The sequence below is a fragment of the Pseudopodoces humilis genome, chromosome 23 (assembly GCF_049639895.1).
Source record: "Pseudopodoces humilis isolate 2021_Gansu_Grassland_sample_001 chromosome 23, ASM4963989v1, whole genome shotgun sequence".
Taxonomy (NCBI): domain Eukaryota; kingdom Metazoa; phylum Chordata; class Aves; order Passeriformes; family Paridae; genus Pseudopodoces; species Pseudopodoces humilis.
This window is the reverse complement of record NC_142222.1, coordinates 2992081-3006000: the sequence shown is the minus strand read 5'-3', so window position 1 is coordinate 3006000 and position 13920 is coordinate 2992081. Positions and strand designations below refer to the sequence as shown.

Sequence of the window (13920 nt, the reverse complement as noted above, 5' to 3'; positions counted from 1 at the left end):
AGAGAGAACTCAGAGGCATTTCGCAGTGAGGCAAAAGGAATTTTCTATTTTTAATCTCTACATTGGGACTGTTAGCAACAAACCATTCACTTGTACTCTGAAGTCTTGCAATCCCATCCCTTCCGAGTCTGGAGTGATGGAATCTTGCTGCTTTAAGTGTTCTGTTAAAAACAGCATTATTTCCATATTAATCTAGGTTGACTATACACTAAAGTACCATAAAACTTTATCCAACCCTAGAGGAAAACTTGTACATGATTTATAATTCTTTCATATCTTAACCCACAAACTGCATCATTAATGCCATCATTAATGGCATCACTGATGATGCTGATCTCCACGGATTCTTGTTTTGGTGAACGAGGAAATAAGGTCAGGATGGACATTTTAATTATCCCAATGTCTGCTGTTAATTTAGGAAGAGCTTAATGATGGATAAGCAAAGCAAACTCTTCTCCAACACCCTCCCTGTGAAAACCACACAGCATTTTTACACCTTCTGACTGGAGAAGTGTGTGAACACAAAAAGAAATGTAAATCACTGAGCTCTGCACAGGCACCTGGGGGGTGCAGCTGCCTCCTCTAATGAGGAACACGAATTGCTCCAGGACACCTTTGAAAAATTCAGTGTACACAAATTCCTCTCTGTGTTAAACTCCACCTGCACTCAGTGTGCTGTCAGCAGCAGCAAGGAACCACTCAGAGAAATGCAGATGCTCCAGGAACTGCCAGTTATTTAAGCTGTTGATGCCAAACTTCCTAATCATTGACTGCAACTAATTTGGAAGCTCTGGTGTATTTTGCCAGTGAATGGTCTGGGAGAAATCCTGACTGAGCACAGCTGGAAAGCCTCCCACCGTTTGGGGTGAAGTGCCTCTTACCAATTTCATCCAGCAGCTCTTGGGCTGGTGGAGGCAGCTCATCAATGGAGAGGGGCTCTGAGAGTGCTGAGACAGAGAAAAAAAAAATCTAGTTAATTATCAGTGATTAATCCTTAATAACTGTGACACAGGCTTACACTCTGATAGCATCTTGCTTACATATTTCATTTAACACCCTGCACGAGCCTGGCTCATTCACATTTTATCAAATTTCCCTAAATAATTCCATAATGGAAAAATTATTTCAAGCCAGACTTGTGCATTCAGCTCCCAATGCTGTATCAGAAATTTGAGGCCTGTAATATTTACACTTCAAACAGAGGTTGATTTGGAGGTCAGAGTTCTTAGTCTGCAGGTGCAAACAGAAAATCCATAACCTAATTAGCACCAGCAGTACATGGTTGAGTGCAAAGCTGTTTATCCCTCTAAAAAGAGACATCCAGGAGCAAAAGAAGAAGGGGAAAAAAAGGAAAAATAATTAATAGACTGCTGTATTTCCTTTCAAACGCGATTCTCTGTTTATTGAACAATTTATTTTGGCTGGGGCTGGGGTAAAAGACTTACCATGTTCCTGCCTGGTGTTTCTCAGGGATGAAGCAACTGGTGGCAACCCAACCTGTGTGAGATCAAACAGAATGAAACACAAGAAGATAAATTGAAAAATTGCTGATCTTCAATCCTCCCCTTCAACATCCTAAATCCAAAATTAGGTAGAACCTTCAATTAAAGCCTGAGCTGACCATTAAATTTTAAACTAATCTTTTAAATCAATCCAGAATATGGAAACAGAGTAAGACTGATGTGTCAAAAATTTTGCTTAGGCTGCTGTGCACTCTTATTTTAGCTGTGAGCTACCATCAGCTACATAATCTTTATTTCCACACTCTGAATGGATAATTGGATGGGAATTTTCTGACTGGACAGTTCCAAGACTTCTTCAGTTCCCATTCTCTGCTGGAATCCTTCATTATTAAAGCCAGACAAATCTGTTAATCAGAAGAGGCCCCTGAAATTAAGAATTGGTCACCAGAGGCAAATCCCCACTGCCCTCAAAATGGGAATATGCACTTAATTCTAGAATAAGGTTTTGGACAAGAAGTGACAGCATCAGCAGAGCCACTCAGGGCAACTTTGCCCTGTAAATGAGTGTAATGAATTCCAAATGTTGTGGCACAGGAGCAGGGTGGCACAGACCTGCCTGTGTCAGGTCAGCTGCACAATGAGCACTCGCTGCTGCCCTGCCTGAGCAAACTCTGATTCCAGCTCTGAACGACAGCCCCAGCAGTGGAAACATTAACAAAGGTGAAAAGGCAACTATTTTATACCAAACTGTCTGCAAAGACAATTTGAGGTAAAGCTGTGGCTCAGCAACACCTTCAGTGCCAAAAAGATCCCTGGAAATCGCTGCAGTGACTTTGGAAACTCTGCACTCCAAAGGGAGGGGCTCTGACACAACAAAACTGATGAGATTGGGCAGATTTTATGTGCAGAAAAAGGACAAAGCCCTGAGCCAAGGGCTCCTTCAGCCCAAGCTTTTCGCAGGTTTTTATCACTCTGGTGTTCCAAGATTCCAGAGGCTGGGAAATGGAAATTCCTTACAGCCAGAGAAGGGATGGAGGGCAGGGAAGGGCCACTCTGAGAGAGGCCAACATTTACAAGGGAGAGGAACCCAAATCTTTGCATAATCAGTGGCAACACTGCCTTGAAATCAAACAGGACTTTTCCCACTTTATCAACAGAGCCAGGAGTCCAAAATACTCACAAAGACCTACAAGCATTTCTCTGCTTGCATTTATTTTTAGGAAAAGTATTGTCAAAAATATTTTTAAGGAACATTAAAAGAATATTTAAAGAAACTCCTGGCCTAAGTTGTTTTCTGACTTACAGGCTCTTTCAGTCCAAATGGGAAAACTCTTGGAGCCACCACTGGAATTTCCATGCTCCTGTCCCCTTCACAGGCTGTGGTGAAAGTCTTGAACGCTGTGGAGGAGGTTTCTTGAGAGGCACAAAAGAAAGAATCTGAAGACAATTCACGGCAGTGTTTGTATTTCTCAAAGGCTGATGGAAATCTTTCCCCTAGAATTAAAAAAAAAAAAAACAAAAAAAAAACCGGGAAAAAAAAAGAAAGGACAGCAAAGCTGGAGAATTATTTCTGGAATTTTGTATGTTTATCACATTTCAACAGAAGCAGAATAAAGTTTAAAGGGAACAGGCACCTGCACAAGAAACTCTTGAGAAACTGTTACCCATGAAAGACCAAACTGAAAACCCAGGAGATCCACCTCACACAAAACTTTGCCAACTGAGAAATTCCAGCCACTGTTACACCAAATTAATGAAGCACAAAGCAAATGTTAATTCAACTCCTCTTAAGCACTCCAGTGCAACAAACATTTATCGTATTATTTAACTTGTTACCAACACTCAAACCACACCGAGTGCTCATGAAATTGCCTTTAAAATGCTAAAATTCACGTGTATCAGTTCAAACTTGAATGACTTAATTTCTGATTTATGAAGGCTGCCAATGTCTTCCAGAGACCTTTCAGGCAGTGACTTTTTCAGCTGTGTCCCTGTGAATTCTCCTTTAATTCTATGTCTTTGTTGGAGAATGAGATTTCAAACAATGGGAACAGCATTTCTTGTGGTTACTCATTGCAAGCCTGACATTTCTGCAGTGTCAATGGACTACCCATGATTCGCCTTGATGATTTTTACATCAAAAAGTCCTGGCAGAAAGGTCTGGCTGGCACAGAGAGGAGAAATCATTCCCTGTGAATCCTCTTTTTCCCCTCCCTGCATTACCTGAGCCCAGGGGGGTGCTGACACTGGTGGGAGCGCGGCTCAGCCGAGGTGTTTTACACTCCACACCCCTCTGGAAGTTCTGCTCACAGGGGATGCTGGACAAATCCTGAATATCTGCCACTGATCTGAATTATTGAGAGATGTTCTGACAGTTAGAATAGCCACTTCCTGCACCTGTGAATCACCAGATCCTGCTATTTTCAGGGTCTTGAAATTTTAATTTTATGCAGTGTTATCTAGTTCACTGGAATGAAGGGAGATGTTCCCTTTGAAACTTCCCACAGGAATACTGGAAGGCCCAAAATCACCATCCTCAGGAATGTTGCAGAGGCAGAAAAGGTTAATTATTTGCTTCCCCTTCCTTTCCAGGATTTTTTAAATAATCCTCCTATAAAACCAGCTCAGGAAGCTGCTTCCAGAAATGGCAGGAAGTCCAAATGTGAACCAAAAGGCAGAAAAATTCCCCCCAAAGCCAAGGGAAAACCTCAAGGGTTAACAAAATTTAATGAGACATTAATTAAGACTAAATGTAGGTCTTGTGAGCATTTAAAAGAATGATAACCTGAGACTGCTCAAGATCTGCACAGGCACTGAAACACCCCCAAGTGAAAAAAATGAAATCCAAATTGATCAAATTTTGAGGAGATACACCCTGGATTAAATCGTCCTCAAAGGCCAAGAAAAGAACAGACACCTCCTGTAAATCAGTAATTTTATGCAAATCTCCATTAGCTGTAAAAATAAATTAACTTCATTAGTTGAGTCACAAACACGTTCTGCTAATTTTTTTTTCCCCTGAAAATCACAGGGCTATTTCTGTAATAAAATTTATTTGGCTCCACACGAGCAATTTGCTCTTTAAAGTGATTTTATTTCCCCTGTGCCATATGGAGAGAAGGAACGAGGAATCCTCACACTTTAATGGGAAGAAGAACACCCAGATTAACAGCAAGTTAATTACTTCTGAATATGAAAATATTTCCAACTAAGGACAACTCTTTTACACCAATCTCACAACTTTTCACAGGAAAATACTCTCTCAGTACTCTGGGGAGTTTTCTCTTGGTCTGGCTCATCTCCCTGTCTTGCACCAACACAAAATTCTTTAGTTAATGACCAATCTGCTGAAGTTTTGCTATAAAATGTGGCTCTTACACATCTTTTTCTTGGCATTCTTCCTGTGGCTCCCACAGTGTCGCTTCTCGTGCTGCATCCACACTGAAACGAGGGAGGAAAGGTCATATTCACCCTCAGAAAATTATGGAAATAGAAGGATTTGGTTTCCTTTCTCTCAGGAAGTTTAAGCATTACCTTCTCTCTGAGGTGGACTGCAGCTCATAAACACTTTTTGCTTAAAACCTTAGAACGTGGAGACTGGTAAAAAGTGTAATTTTAAACAGATTAAGGATCTGTTAAAACTTTTAATCGACATTTGCAGCTCCAGAACAAAACTAAAATGAAATAAAAGAACCCAAAATCTAGGAATCCACACCACTCCATTGTTTCATCATCCTTTGATCTGTCTCAGATTACGCCAAGCCCACCCAAGGTCAAAGAGGATTAGGCAGATGCTCAGAGAGCAACATCCCCTCTGTCCTGCTGCCAAAGTTCCTGAGTGAAGGGAGCAACCAAAAACATTCTTTTTTTATCCTAAAGCTGAGTGATTTCCACTGCTGGTGCCTCCCTTTGGCCCAGGGAACTCAGCTCCTGTGTGGGGAGGAGGGAGCCCAGCCCTGACAGTCACAGAGCTCCGGCCAAATTCTCCCCATGCTGGTAAAATTCAAAATTTACAGGACAAAAACCCCTCCTGTTTTTCAGAGACAGCCAAATCTCCAAGAGTTCAGAGACTGTCAAACCTGATGTTACCCCCAGGCAAGATCCAGTGAACATTCCTGCACTGGGCTCATCCCATGGGATTGGAAAAGGCAGGATCTTCATGGCACTCCAGCTCCACAACCAAAGCACGACAGAATTAAAGCAGATGACTGAAGCCTTCATTTGAATTATCTTTGCTCCGTTTCAGGCTGTGGTTTATCAGTGGAAAAGGAATTGTGATATGTACACGGCTTTTTTTTTTTCTTCTTATTTTAGCTCCCTCATTAAGGCAAAAAAACCCCACCAAACTCTGCAAAAAGACAAAACCCCCTGAGACCTGTGAAAAGCCTTTTTCATATTCTCTTAGCAAGGAGCTGAGTTATGTAGATAATCATTAAAAACCATCACTGGCATCTTATTTGAATATTAGATATATAAGCAGAATTAATGAAGAGAGCACACTTTAAAAGCTAATTTATGCCTGAAGGAACAATGAAAATGAGTTTCTCTACCTGGCTCCAGGCATTTGGCTCAGCTGATTCACTCCCAGCTTGTTACTGCCACTGCTCTGTGGTGTTGTGCTGCAGAATAGTATTTTTCCTCCTGAATACAAATAACAAATGTTCCCTGTTATTTGCTTTTGCAAGTACAAAAGAAAACAAAACAACTCATTGAACAGGAAATTGTGATTTTATTAAATTTTTTTTTTATTATTTTTTTTTTGTCTGAGTTCTTGCGACCTTTGTTGTTATCGAGAGACAAATGTGTTTTAAAGATGCATTTTCATAAACATGGCACAGCTGCCAGACAGGCACTGAAGCACTGGGGAATATCACAACATTTACAAATTTGAGCTAAAAGAGACAGCAGAGTAAGGAAACAATGATTCTTCCATTATTCTGCACACGCACTCTGTCAGCTCTCACTGATTTTAAGCCCAAGATCCTCCCAGCAATGAGAATATTAATGTGTAAATACAACTCTAATTCAGTTTCCAGCACCACAGCAAGTTGCATAAAAAGATTAAACTTAGCCTCAGGGTAAAAATAAAAAGGTTTCAAACAAGTTTTTGTTTTGGCTTTTTAACTGAAACACAGCAAAGTACATAAACACTGCATCTGAAATCATTTCAGGCACTGCAATGCCCAAACCAAAATCCTAAATGTCCTGAACTTTCCCAAAAATAATGAGGAATAACAGATCAATTGAGCCTGAAGAATGAAGGTCCAGCCTTGTGACAGGAAAGCTGCTGGCAAAAATTTCAATGCAACAATTCCATGTCCCTGACTCACAAGTGCTTCAAGGAAAAGGACATTTACCTGGAGCCTGAATTCCTGATGCTGCATCTCCAGGTAATTTCTGTAAAAATCCTGTACAAACGTCTTCTGCTTTGCCCTCAGAATTTGAGGTCTGAAAAGGGGCAAAAAAGAAATTAATTCAATTTTTGACAGAGCAGCAGCAAAGGGCAGGACAACCCTCACAGGATGATGTTCCTGATAATGAGTGGAGAGAAAAACTTTTCAGGAGCTCCTCCTCAAACAGCCCAGATTGGATTTAACAGTAAAATAGAAAAGTCTTGCATCTTCCAGAAATCAATGGAGATTAATTGACTTACTCTTACCTAAATCTTTATTTGCAGGTACTATTTCAAAAGAAAAGAATAATAACGAAAAAAAATCTTCCATTTTCCACAGCTCTCTTCAAATCAAATGAGAGCACAATTAAACCACATTGTGTAGCCAATGTCCAAAAAAATGTTCTTTTTACCTCTGCTTCTGACCTTCCCTCAAGAGCAGGAGGAAGGAGATAATCAGGAGTGAAGAATTCTTCAGTCACATCAGGAGGTGAGTTAAGAGAACCATGTAATTCCCTTGAATGTCCCTGTGAAAGACATCATCACCTGAGATGATCTCACTCTCTATTAATAAAAAATATATATTTCAGCCAAGAAAAAGCACTGAAATTCTGAAATTCTATTTCATTTGTTCACTGGCTTTCAACCCACGTCCTGCTCCTTGCATTACCTTTGTTTATAACACAAAGTAACCATAAAACGGGGGAAGGAGGAGGGGAACTGTTACTCAGATCAGCTCAGGATGCAACACCAGGCTAAACTTTTCCACAGAGAAGCAGCTGCCACTAAATTCCTTGGATTTCTGTACATACTCTAGAGAGATTCTCAGCTTGCTGAGGAAGGACTGAACTCTCAGGAATGGCTGTTCCAGACTCTGCTTGCTCATCTGGTGCTGGGGACTGGCAGCTCCTCCCTAGGATGTCAGAATGGAACAAAATTATTAAGCAAAAAAAAAAACCCAAAACAAAGACGTGAAGTGAGTGATCTGAGGCACTGCTGGAATATCAATGAGAGCAGACAGTGACACTAATTGTCTGTCAGGAACACGGAGGAATAATGACATTTAAATGTTCACCTCATTAATTAATCTAAGCTGGGGAACCTTGCCCTGTTCCTTTGTCCAGAACTTTTTCAAAAGCTTTATCTACTAAGCTGCTCCAGAAAAAAAAAAAAAAAGTAAAAGCAGATGTGTGTGGTGAGACTGGGAGAAATAAAAGTGTGAAAGCACACTCAAGGGTCTGAAAGCTTTGGGTTTCTCATGCTGATAACAATAATCAGCGATGAGGAAGGCTCCAAGCTCCTTCCCTCCACCTATTAACACCTAATACTCATCTTATCTCTATTTATGCCCATCAAGGAGTGACTGACTTGCTCTGAGGGCAAAACTCTGGAAGATAAAATGGACAATTCTTGTAAAAAAAAAAAAAAAAATCACAGCAGCTGAAATCTGACTGGAAATGGAAGGAGACAAAAAGAGAGCAGAGCGTTTTCTTTCTCAGCCTCACCTGTGGAACTCGTGAGTGCAGGCTCCAGATCGCTCTCCCCAGATTCAGTTCTATCCTCAGTGCCCAGGTCCCAGGTCTCAGCACCCTCAGCTGGCTGCCAGCCACACCTCTGCTGGTCCTGGCTGTGTGGGGCTCCAGCAGGGACCTGCTGGCAGGTTTCCTTGGCACTTTCTGCTTCACTTTCAGACGTGCATTCACTGGCAGGGTATGGACAGCTGAGCCCCAGGCGTCCTGAGACCGCTCTTCTGGCCAACTGCTCGACTTCAGCTACACAAAAAGAACAAAATTACCACTTCACACCACAGAATCTGGACCCACACCACAGAATCTGGACCCACACCACAGAATCTGGACCCTCCAAGCATCCCCTGCGTTTCCCTGCCTTGGAATTGGTTCATTGCAGACTTGGAAATGTTAGAGCTGGTAGCACGACAGCCTTTGTCATGAGAAGAGCTGAACACTTCCTTCCATTTTAAATAAATCTTAAAACCTGCACAAATTGCTTAACTCAAGTCTCTCCAGGAACAGGTTTTGTTAGTCTGACTCTCTATTATCCGTGCCCGTGCTGCCATCCACTGGGCACTGCCATCCCTGCCCTTCCTGCATCCACACACCATCCAAAACCAGGCTAGAAATTCCTTCAGCTCCATCAACCCAACGTGCCTGGGATTATTTTGTGCCCAGAATGTGCCAGACACGGGATCCCACTCACTTGGATTCCATCCAAGAACCACCTCAGAGAGCTTCAGCAATTCAGGCAGAGACCTCTCCTCATGTGTTGTTTAATGCACTGCAGTGCAGCGAGATTTCTGATATTGATGCTGATTTAACACTGATTTAACACTGATTTACTCACTCCTCCATCCTGACTGCATCACCCTCTTCTTCTCACTCTTTCTTTTGCTGCAGAATTCAGCCCTTGGTTTTGAATGGCACCTGCAGTAAATGATCATGAAATGCACAAACTCCTTTAGAGCACGAGCATATTGTGTCAAGTATTCCCCAGCCAGGAAAAGGCTCCAAGTTGTTTTAACATTAATTAGAGCACGTGTGCTCTCAGCCTTTTAACAACCCAGCAGAACCAGCAGACTGAGCAGCCAGAAGCTTGGAAAGCACAGACAATTATTTAGGTCTACTCTAGATTAACCAGACATTCAGCTCTGCATCTCAGAGCTGTCAGCTGCCTTCAGATGCTGCAGCTCCCAAAATACACCATGGATGATGTGGGGATTGTTTTATTGAGGTGATCAGAGTTTCAGAGCTGGAGAACAATGACTCTCCCAGCAGAGTTCACTGCCTGACCTTCACTGACCATGTCAGCACCTGGAATATTTCTGTTCTAACCTTTACCAACAGGTCTTTCTGATCCAAATGGATCACGGATTAATTTTAAGTTTAAAGTTTAAGTTTAACTGCAACAGTTTTCCTGATTTGACCAAACACTGAAAGAAGTGTTTGTCCCCCTCTTTTCAACATGAATCTGCACAAGTTTTGCCAGGTAATTTCAACATGTGCTTTCCATTCATGCTTAAAAACACAAAGAGACGACTTTCAAAGTATTTATACTGGGAATTGAAGCAGGCTGTGCCCAGAGAGGAGAACCACCTCTATTAATATCCTCCCAGATTTCCCTCCTTAGGCACTGGTACAGTTTTGGACCACTGACCTCCATCCCAGAGGCATGTGAAATCTTTTTTAACACCATTCTTTATCACAAAGTGCCCTGTCACAGCAGCTCTGCAGCTGACAGTGACTCACAGCAGGCTCCTCTCTGTACAGATGGCTTTTGCCTTACTGAGGAACATTTAATGCCAGCCTTGATCCTGATGTGCCTCCTTCTGACAGTGTCTCTCTCCAGATGAATCTGTCAGAATTAACTCTTCTATGAATAAGATCAAAACTCACCACTTCTCCTCTTCCCTTCTTGCTGCAGGATGTGAATCAGCTCCTCTCTGACACTGCAAGTTGAACTTTTTTTGGCACCTCGCAGCCACGTGTGGGAGGAAATGCTGAAATGAGTCCAACAAGCCATGATTCAGCACACTCTGGGCATTCTGCTAATTACTGCCTGAGCTGTCTGTGAGGTAGCCTAAGAACAGGACAGCACAAACTTTATACCCTGAGTTCTATTTTAGCTGTTCTGCTCGGGAGAAAGGATGACAACTCCAGGCCTCAGCCTAACAAAATCTGCCCTGGATTTATGGCAGGTTTCAGGTGCAGGCAGGCAATCAAAAAGTGCAGCTTCCAGGGAGATGAGTGGACCTGAATGACTCAAGAGTATCCCCACAGGAGATATGTACTTGAATTTCTCTCTTTCTCTTTGGTCCATGTGAATAATGAAAGTGATCCAGAAGCCCTTCCCAATAACAGCTTAGGCCTCAACACAAACAAAAATACTTCTCCACTGGCCTTTTTCCCAGGAGTCCCATCTCCATTTGAGTGCAGGATTTGGATTTTAACCCCACCCTGAGCCACTGGATCAGTATTACCCTGGGAGGACTGGAGAGAAAGAGGAAATGCTACAATTGCACTGCTGGGCTGTTTTCATTCCTGCATATAACACACACAAATACCTTTTAAAGGACAGATTCACCCTTCCTCTTGAGCACCACACATCCCTGCATCTCTTTGCCTGCTGAGGAACACAGAAATGATAACCAGGCCCCCTGCTCAACACTTTACCTCCTGGTTCAGGCTCACTTCATCATCCAGGCCTCTGCCCCCGCTGCAGCCCAGATCACAATGGCTGGCCGCAATTTTGCTCTTCCACTTCTCATTTTGAATTGCTTCTCTTTCCTTGGCTGTCTTGGGAACAGCCTGGAAGCCGTCTCTGCCTGGTGCCTGACACCTTAATAGTGGTGGAATGTAGTCCCTGGATGGTGGACCTACAGCCTTGTGTAAAAAAATATCAACTCCAGAAAAAGCTTTATGGGTATTTTGGGAAGGCCCATCAGGCCCATTCCAGCGTCTGCCTTGAGAACTTTCCTTAGGAAGCAGATTCATCCTGCTTTCCTGGAGCAGCTTCTTCTGCTCTCCTATGGCATTGAGCCTGTCCAGGATCTCCTCTGTCCTGCTCAGGCAATCTCCTGCCTGCTGCACCATGCTCTGCATGATCTTGACGTCAAGGACGCATTTGCTGATGTGCTGGTCGCTTTGGGAAGGGCTGCTCAGCCTCCTGCCAGCATCTCCTCTCACCTGGGACAGGGCTGAGGCTTCTCTCACCCTTTCCTCTTCTTCTTCCTCCGTTTCTTCCTCCTCGTCCTCTCCAGTGAACCCCAAGGATTCCCCTTCCTCCTCATCCTCCCACTGGCTCTGATCTCCTTCCTTTCGCTGCCTTTCTGCATCCTTTGGAGCGTGGCCTAATCCAGGTCCTTCTTCCAGGGAGTCTTGGGGACCTTCTGGATAACTGGCCATGATTTCATTCATCTCAAAGCTGCACAGGCTCTCATCCACATCACTCTCACTGGAGTGAGAAGCTCCTGTCTGCACTTCAGAGGAGACATCGGGGCTTGTGTCCTGTGCAGCTGGCTCTGTGCTGGCTGCTGCCTCCTGCACCACCACAGCACTGCTCTCCCTGGGGAAAACAGAGCCTGTGGGGGCAGAAAAGCCACCTGAAAAATTCAATTTGAAACATTAAATCACTTCTTCAGAAATCTGACAGCCGCGCTGCTTTGGCACGTTGAGGAGTTAATTCTGGAAATTTAGAAATTCCAGATTTGCAAGCATTTGACACCTCTGCTGAAAACTGTGCCTGAACAAAACAGATTTGGAGTCTTGAGTCCACATTAACAATTTAGTGGCAGCTAAAATCCAAAGCCAACTGCTTCCTATTTTCAACCTACATCATAAAATCTGTGAGTGCTCCCATTTCAATGATTTTCAGACTGAGGAACACATGAAGGACACAGTTCATGTGTCACAGTTCCTGCTCCAAGAAACTCACCAGCCTTGCTTATCTCTTTTTCCTGGAATTCCACTGTCCTCTTCTGGAAGCTAAAAGCTGATGCCCAGCAGATGTTCACATCTGCAAGAACAGCAGATCTCTGTGCTTTGGGTATTCCACCAGCATGGCCACTTTCAGACTTAACCAAATCCTGTAAAACGAAACAAAAATGGAGTAAAATACAATTGTATTTGACAGTTCTGTGCCTCTGCCTGCTCTTCTGAGGGGGTTCAGCTCCATGAGCAGAACACTGAGTGTGGGATCACTTCCTCTAGACTGAAGCAGAACAACTTGAATCTGAATGGACACAGCATATCCAGCAAAGATTAGAATACTGGAAATCACCTTTAAGTCATTTTTCAGGATATATTGAATATCCTGAAGTTTCATGGAGCGGTTCCTCTGTTTGGGTTCCAGCCCTGACTTGACAACTTCATAATAGATCAGGGGGAGCCTGACATCTGCTTCCAGCTGCTCCCCTGAAAGGATGAGCTGCTTAACAGCTGAGTCTTCCACACCCTTCCAGGGAGGGCTCTCTGAAAGACACAAGTACAGACTTTATGTCACCAGCTGTATGTTAATGTTAATGGAAATTGAAAAAAAAAATATAAAAAAAAATTAAAAAAATAAAAATCACATCATTCCCTGTCCATTCCCTAATTCACAACTGAAAACAAGCACTGGCATCTCCTCCCTGTCTTATTCCAACACAAGATACTTTCAAGGGAGCTGACAGGAATATCTAGAGGAGAGTGACACTGCAAACAACCCTGCTCTGGATTCTTCATTGGGATTAATTTTTAGAGTAATTGTTTATCCCATTTCACTGTCAGAATAGTCAAAGTGAAGAACAGAACAGACATTATCTGTAACAACAGCAACAGTGAATTATAATAATACAGTAACAATAACTTATCTCTAAGTTAACACAGAGATCAAACACATGAAAGCTGCACAAGCTTGTTTTGAACACTGAAAAGACTTAATTGAATGTTTTGCTGTGCTGGTAGGAAGAAGAAAAATAATCAGCAAAACACCATTATATGTCTGTAATATCCACCATTAATTTCATCCTTTAGCCACAGAATTTTAAGTTTTTTGATCACATTTTACAGGAGGTCTCAATAATCTTTGTTATTGTCATTAATATTTGGGGGTTTTTGCCTGGTTCATTTTTTAATGAGAATTTTTTAAGTTAAACCATCCCAGCCCAAAGCTGTGCATTCACCTGTCAAGGCTTCCTGCAGCACTGCACAGAAGCTGTAAACATCTGATTTAACTGTCCCAGGCTTCTCCAGGATTATTTCAGGGGAACACCAGCGGAACAGCTGAACTGGGACAGGAATTCGGGTCAGGTCACTGTGTTCTCCACTGTCCTTGCTGCAAAAAGGGAAAAAATTGTAAATTAGGACATACAACACATTCAGCTACAAGGTTTATATTTAGGAATTAAACACCTGAGTGTGTTACAGCTTTTAGTTTAACACATAAAAGGTTCAGGGCATGTCTGCAAATAGAAATGTGAAGTAAATGCTTTCATTTACTTCAAAATCAAAAGATTTTCTGGAGAAAGCAACACCTCCTTTAATGACTTAAGAACTAAAAACAAGCTGAACT

At 42.5% G+C, this 13920-nt stretch overlaps 1 protein-coding gene across 1 annotated transcript in view; it reads right to left on the bottom strand.

Annotated features, from left to right (window-relative positions):
* Window positions 1–13920, bottom strand: part of TEX14 (testis expressed 14, intercellular bridge forming factor) — a 29185-nt gene that overhangs the window by 4110 nt on the left and 11155 nt on the right. The window contains exons 10-26 of the mRNA XM_088066248.1: window positions 13532–13683; window positions 12649–12839; window positions 12304–12454; window positions 11043–11971; window positions 10266–10369; window positions 9217–9296; window positions 8361–8627; window positions 7668–7768; window positions 7269–7382; window positions 6821–6911; window positions 6014–6104; window positions 4842–4904; window positions 3687–3811; window positions 2767–2957; window positions 1446–1497; window positions 882–947; window positions 84–161 (exon numbers count right to left, since the gene is read on the bottom strand). Of these exons, the coding sequence (XP_087922374.1) occupies window positions 84–161; window positions 882–947; window positions 1446–1497; window positions 2767–2957; window positions 3687–3811; window positions 4842–4904; window positions 6014–6104; window positions 6821–6911; window positions 7269–7382; window positions 7668–7768; window positions 8361–8627; window positions 9217–9296; window positions 10266–10369; window positions 11043–11971; window positions 12304–12454; window positions 12649–12839; window positions 13532–13683 (2846 nt within the window). The remainder of the gene's footprint in view (window positions 1–83; window positions 162–881; window positions 948–1445; window positions 1498–2766; window positions 2958–3686; window positions 3812–4841; window positions 4905–6013; window positions 6105–6820; window positions 6912–7268; window positions 7383–7667; window positions 7769–8360; window positions 8628–9216; window positions 9297–10265; window positions 10370–11042; window positions 11972–12303; window positions 12455–12648; window positions 12840–13531; window positions 13684–13920) is intronic.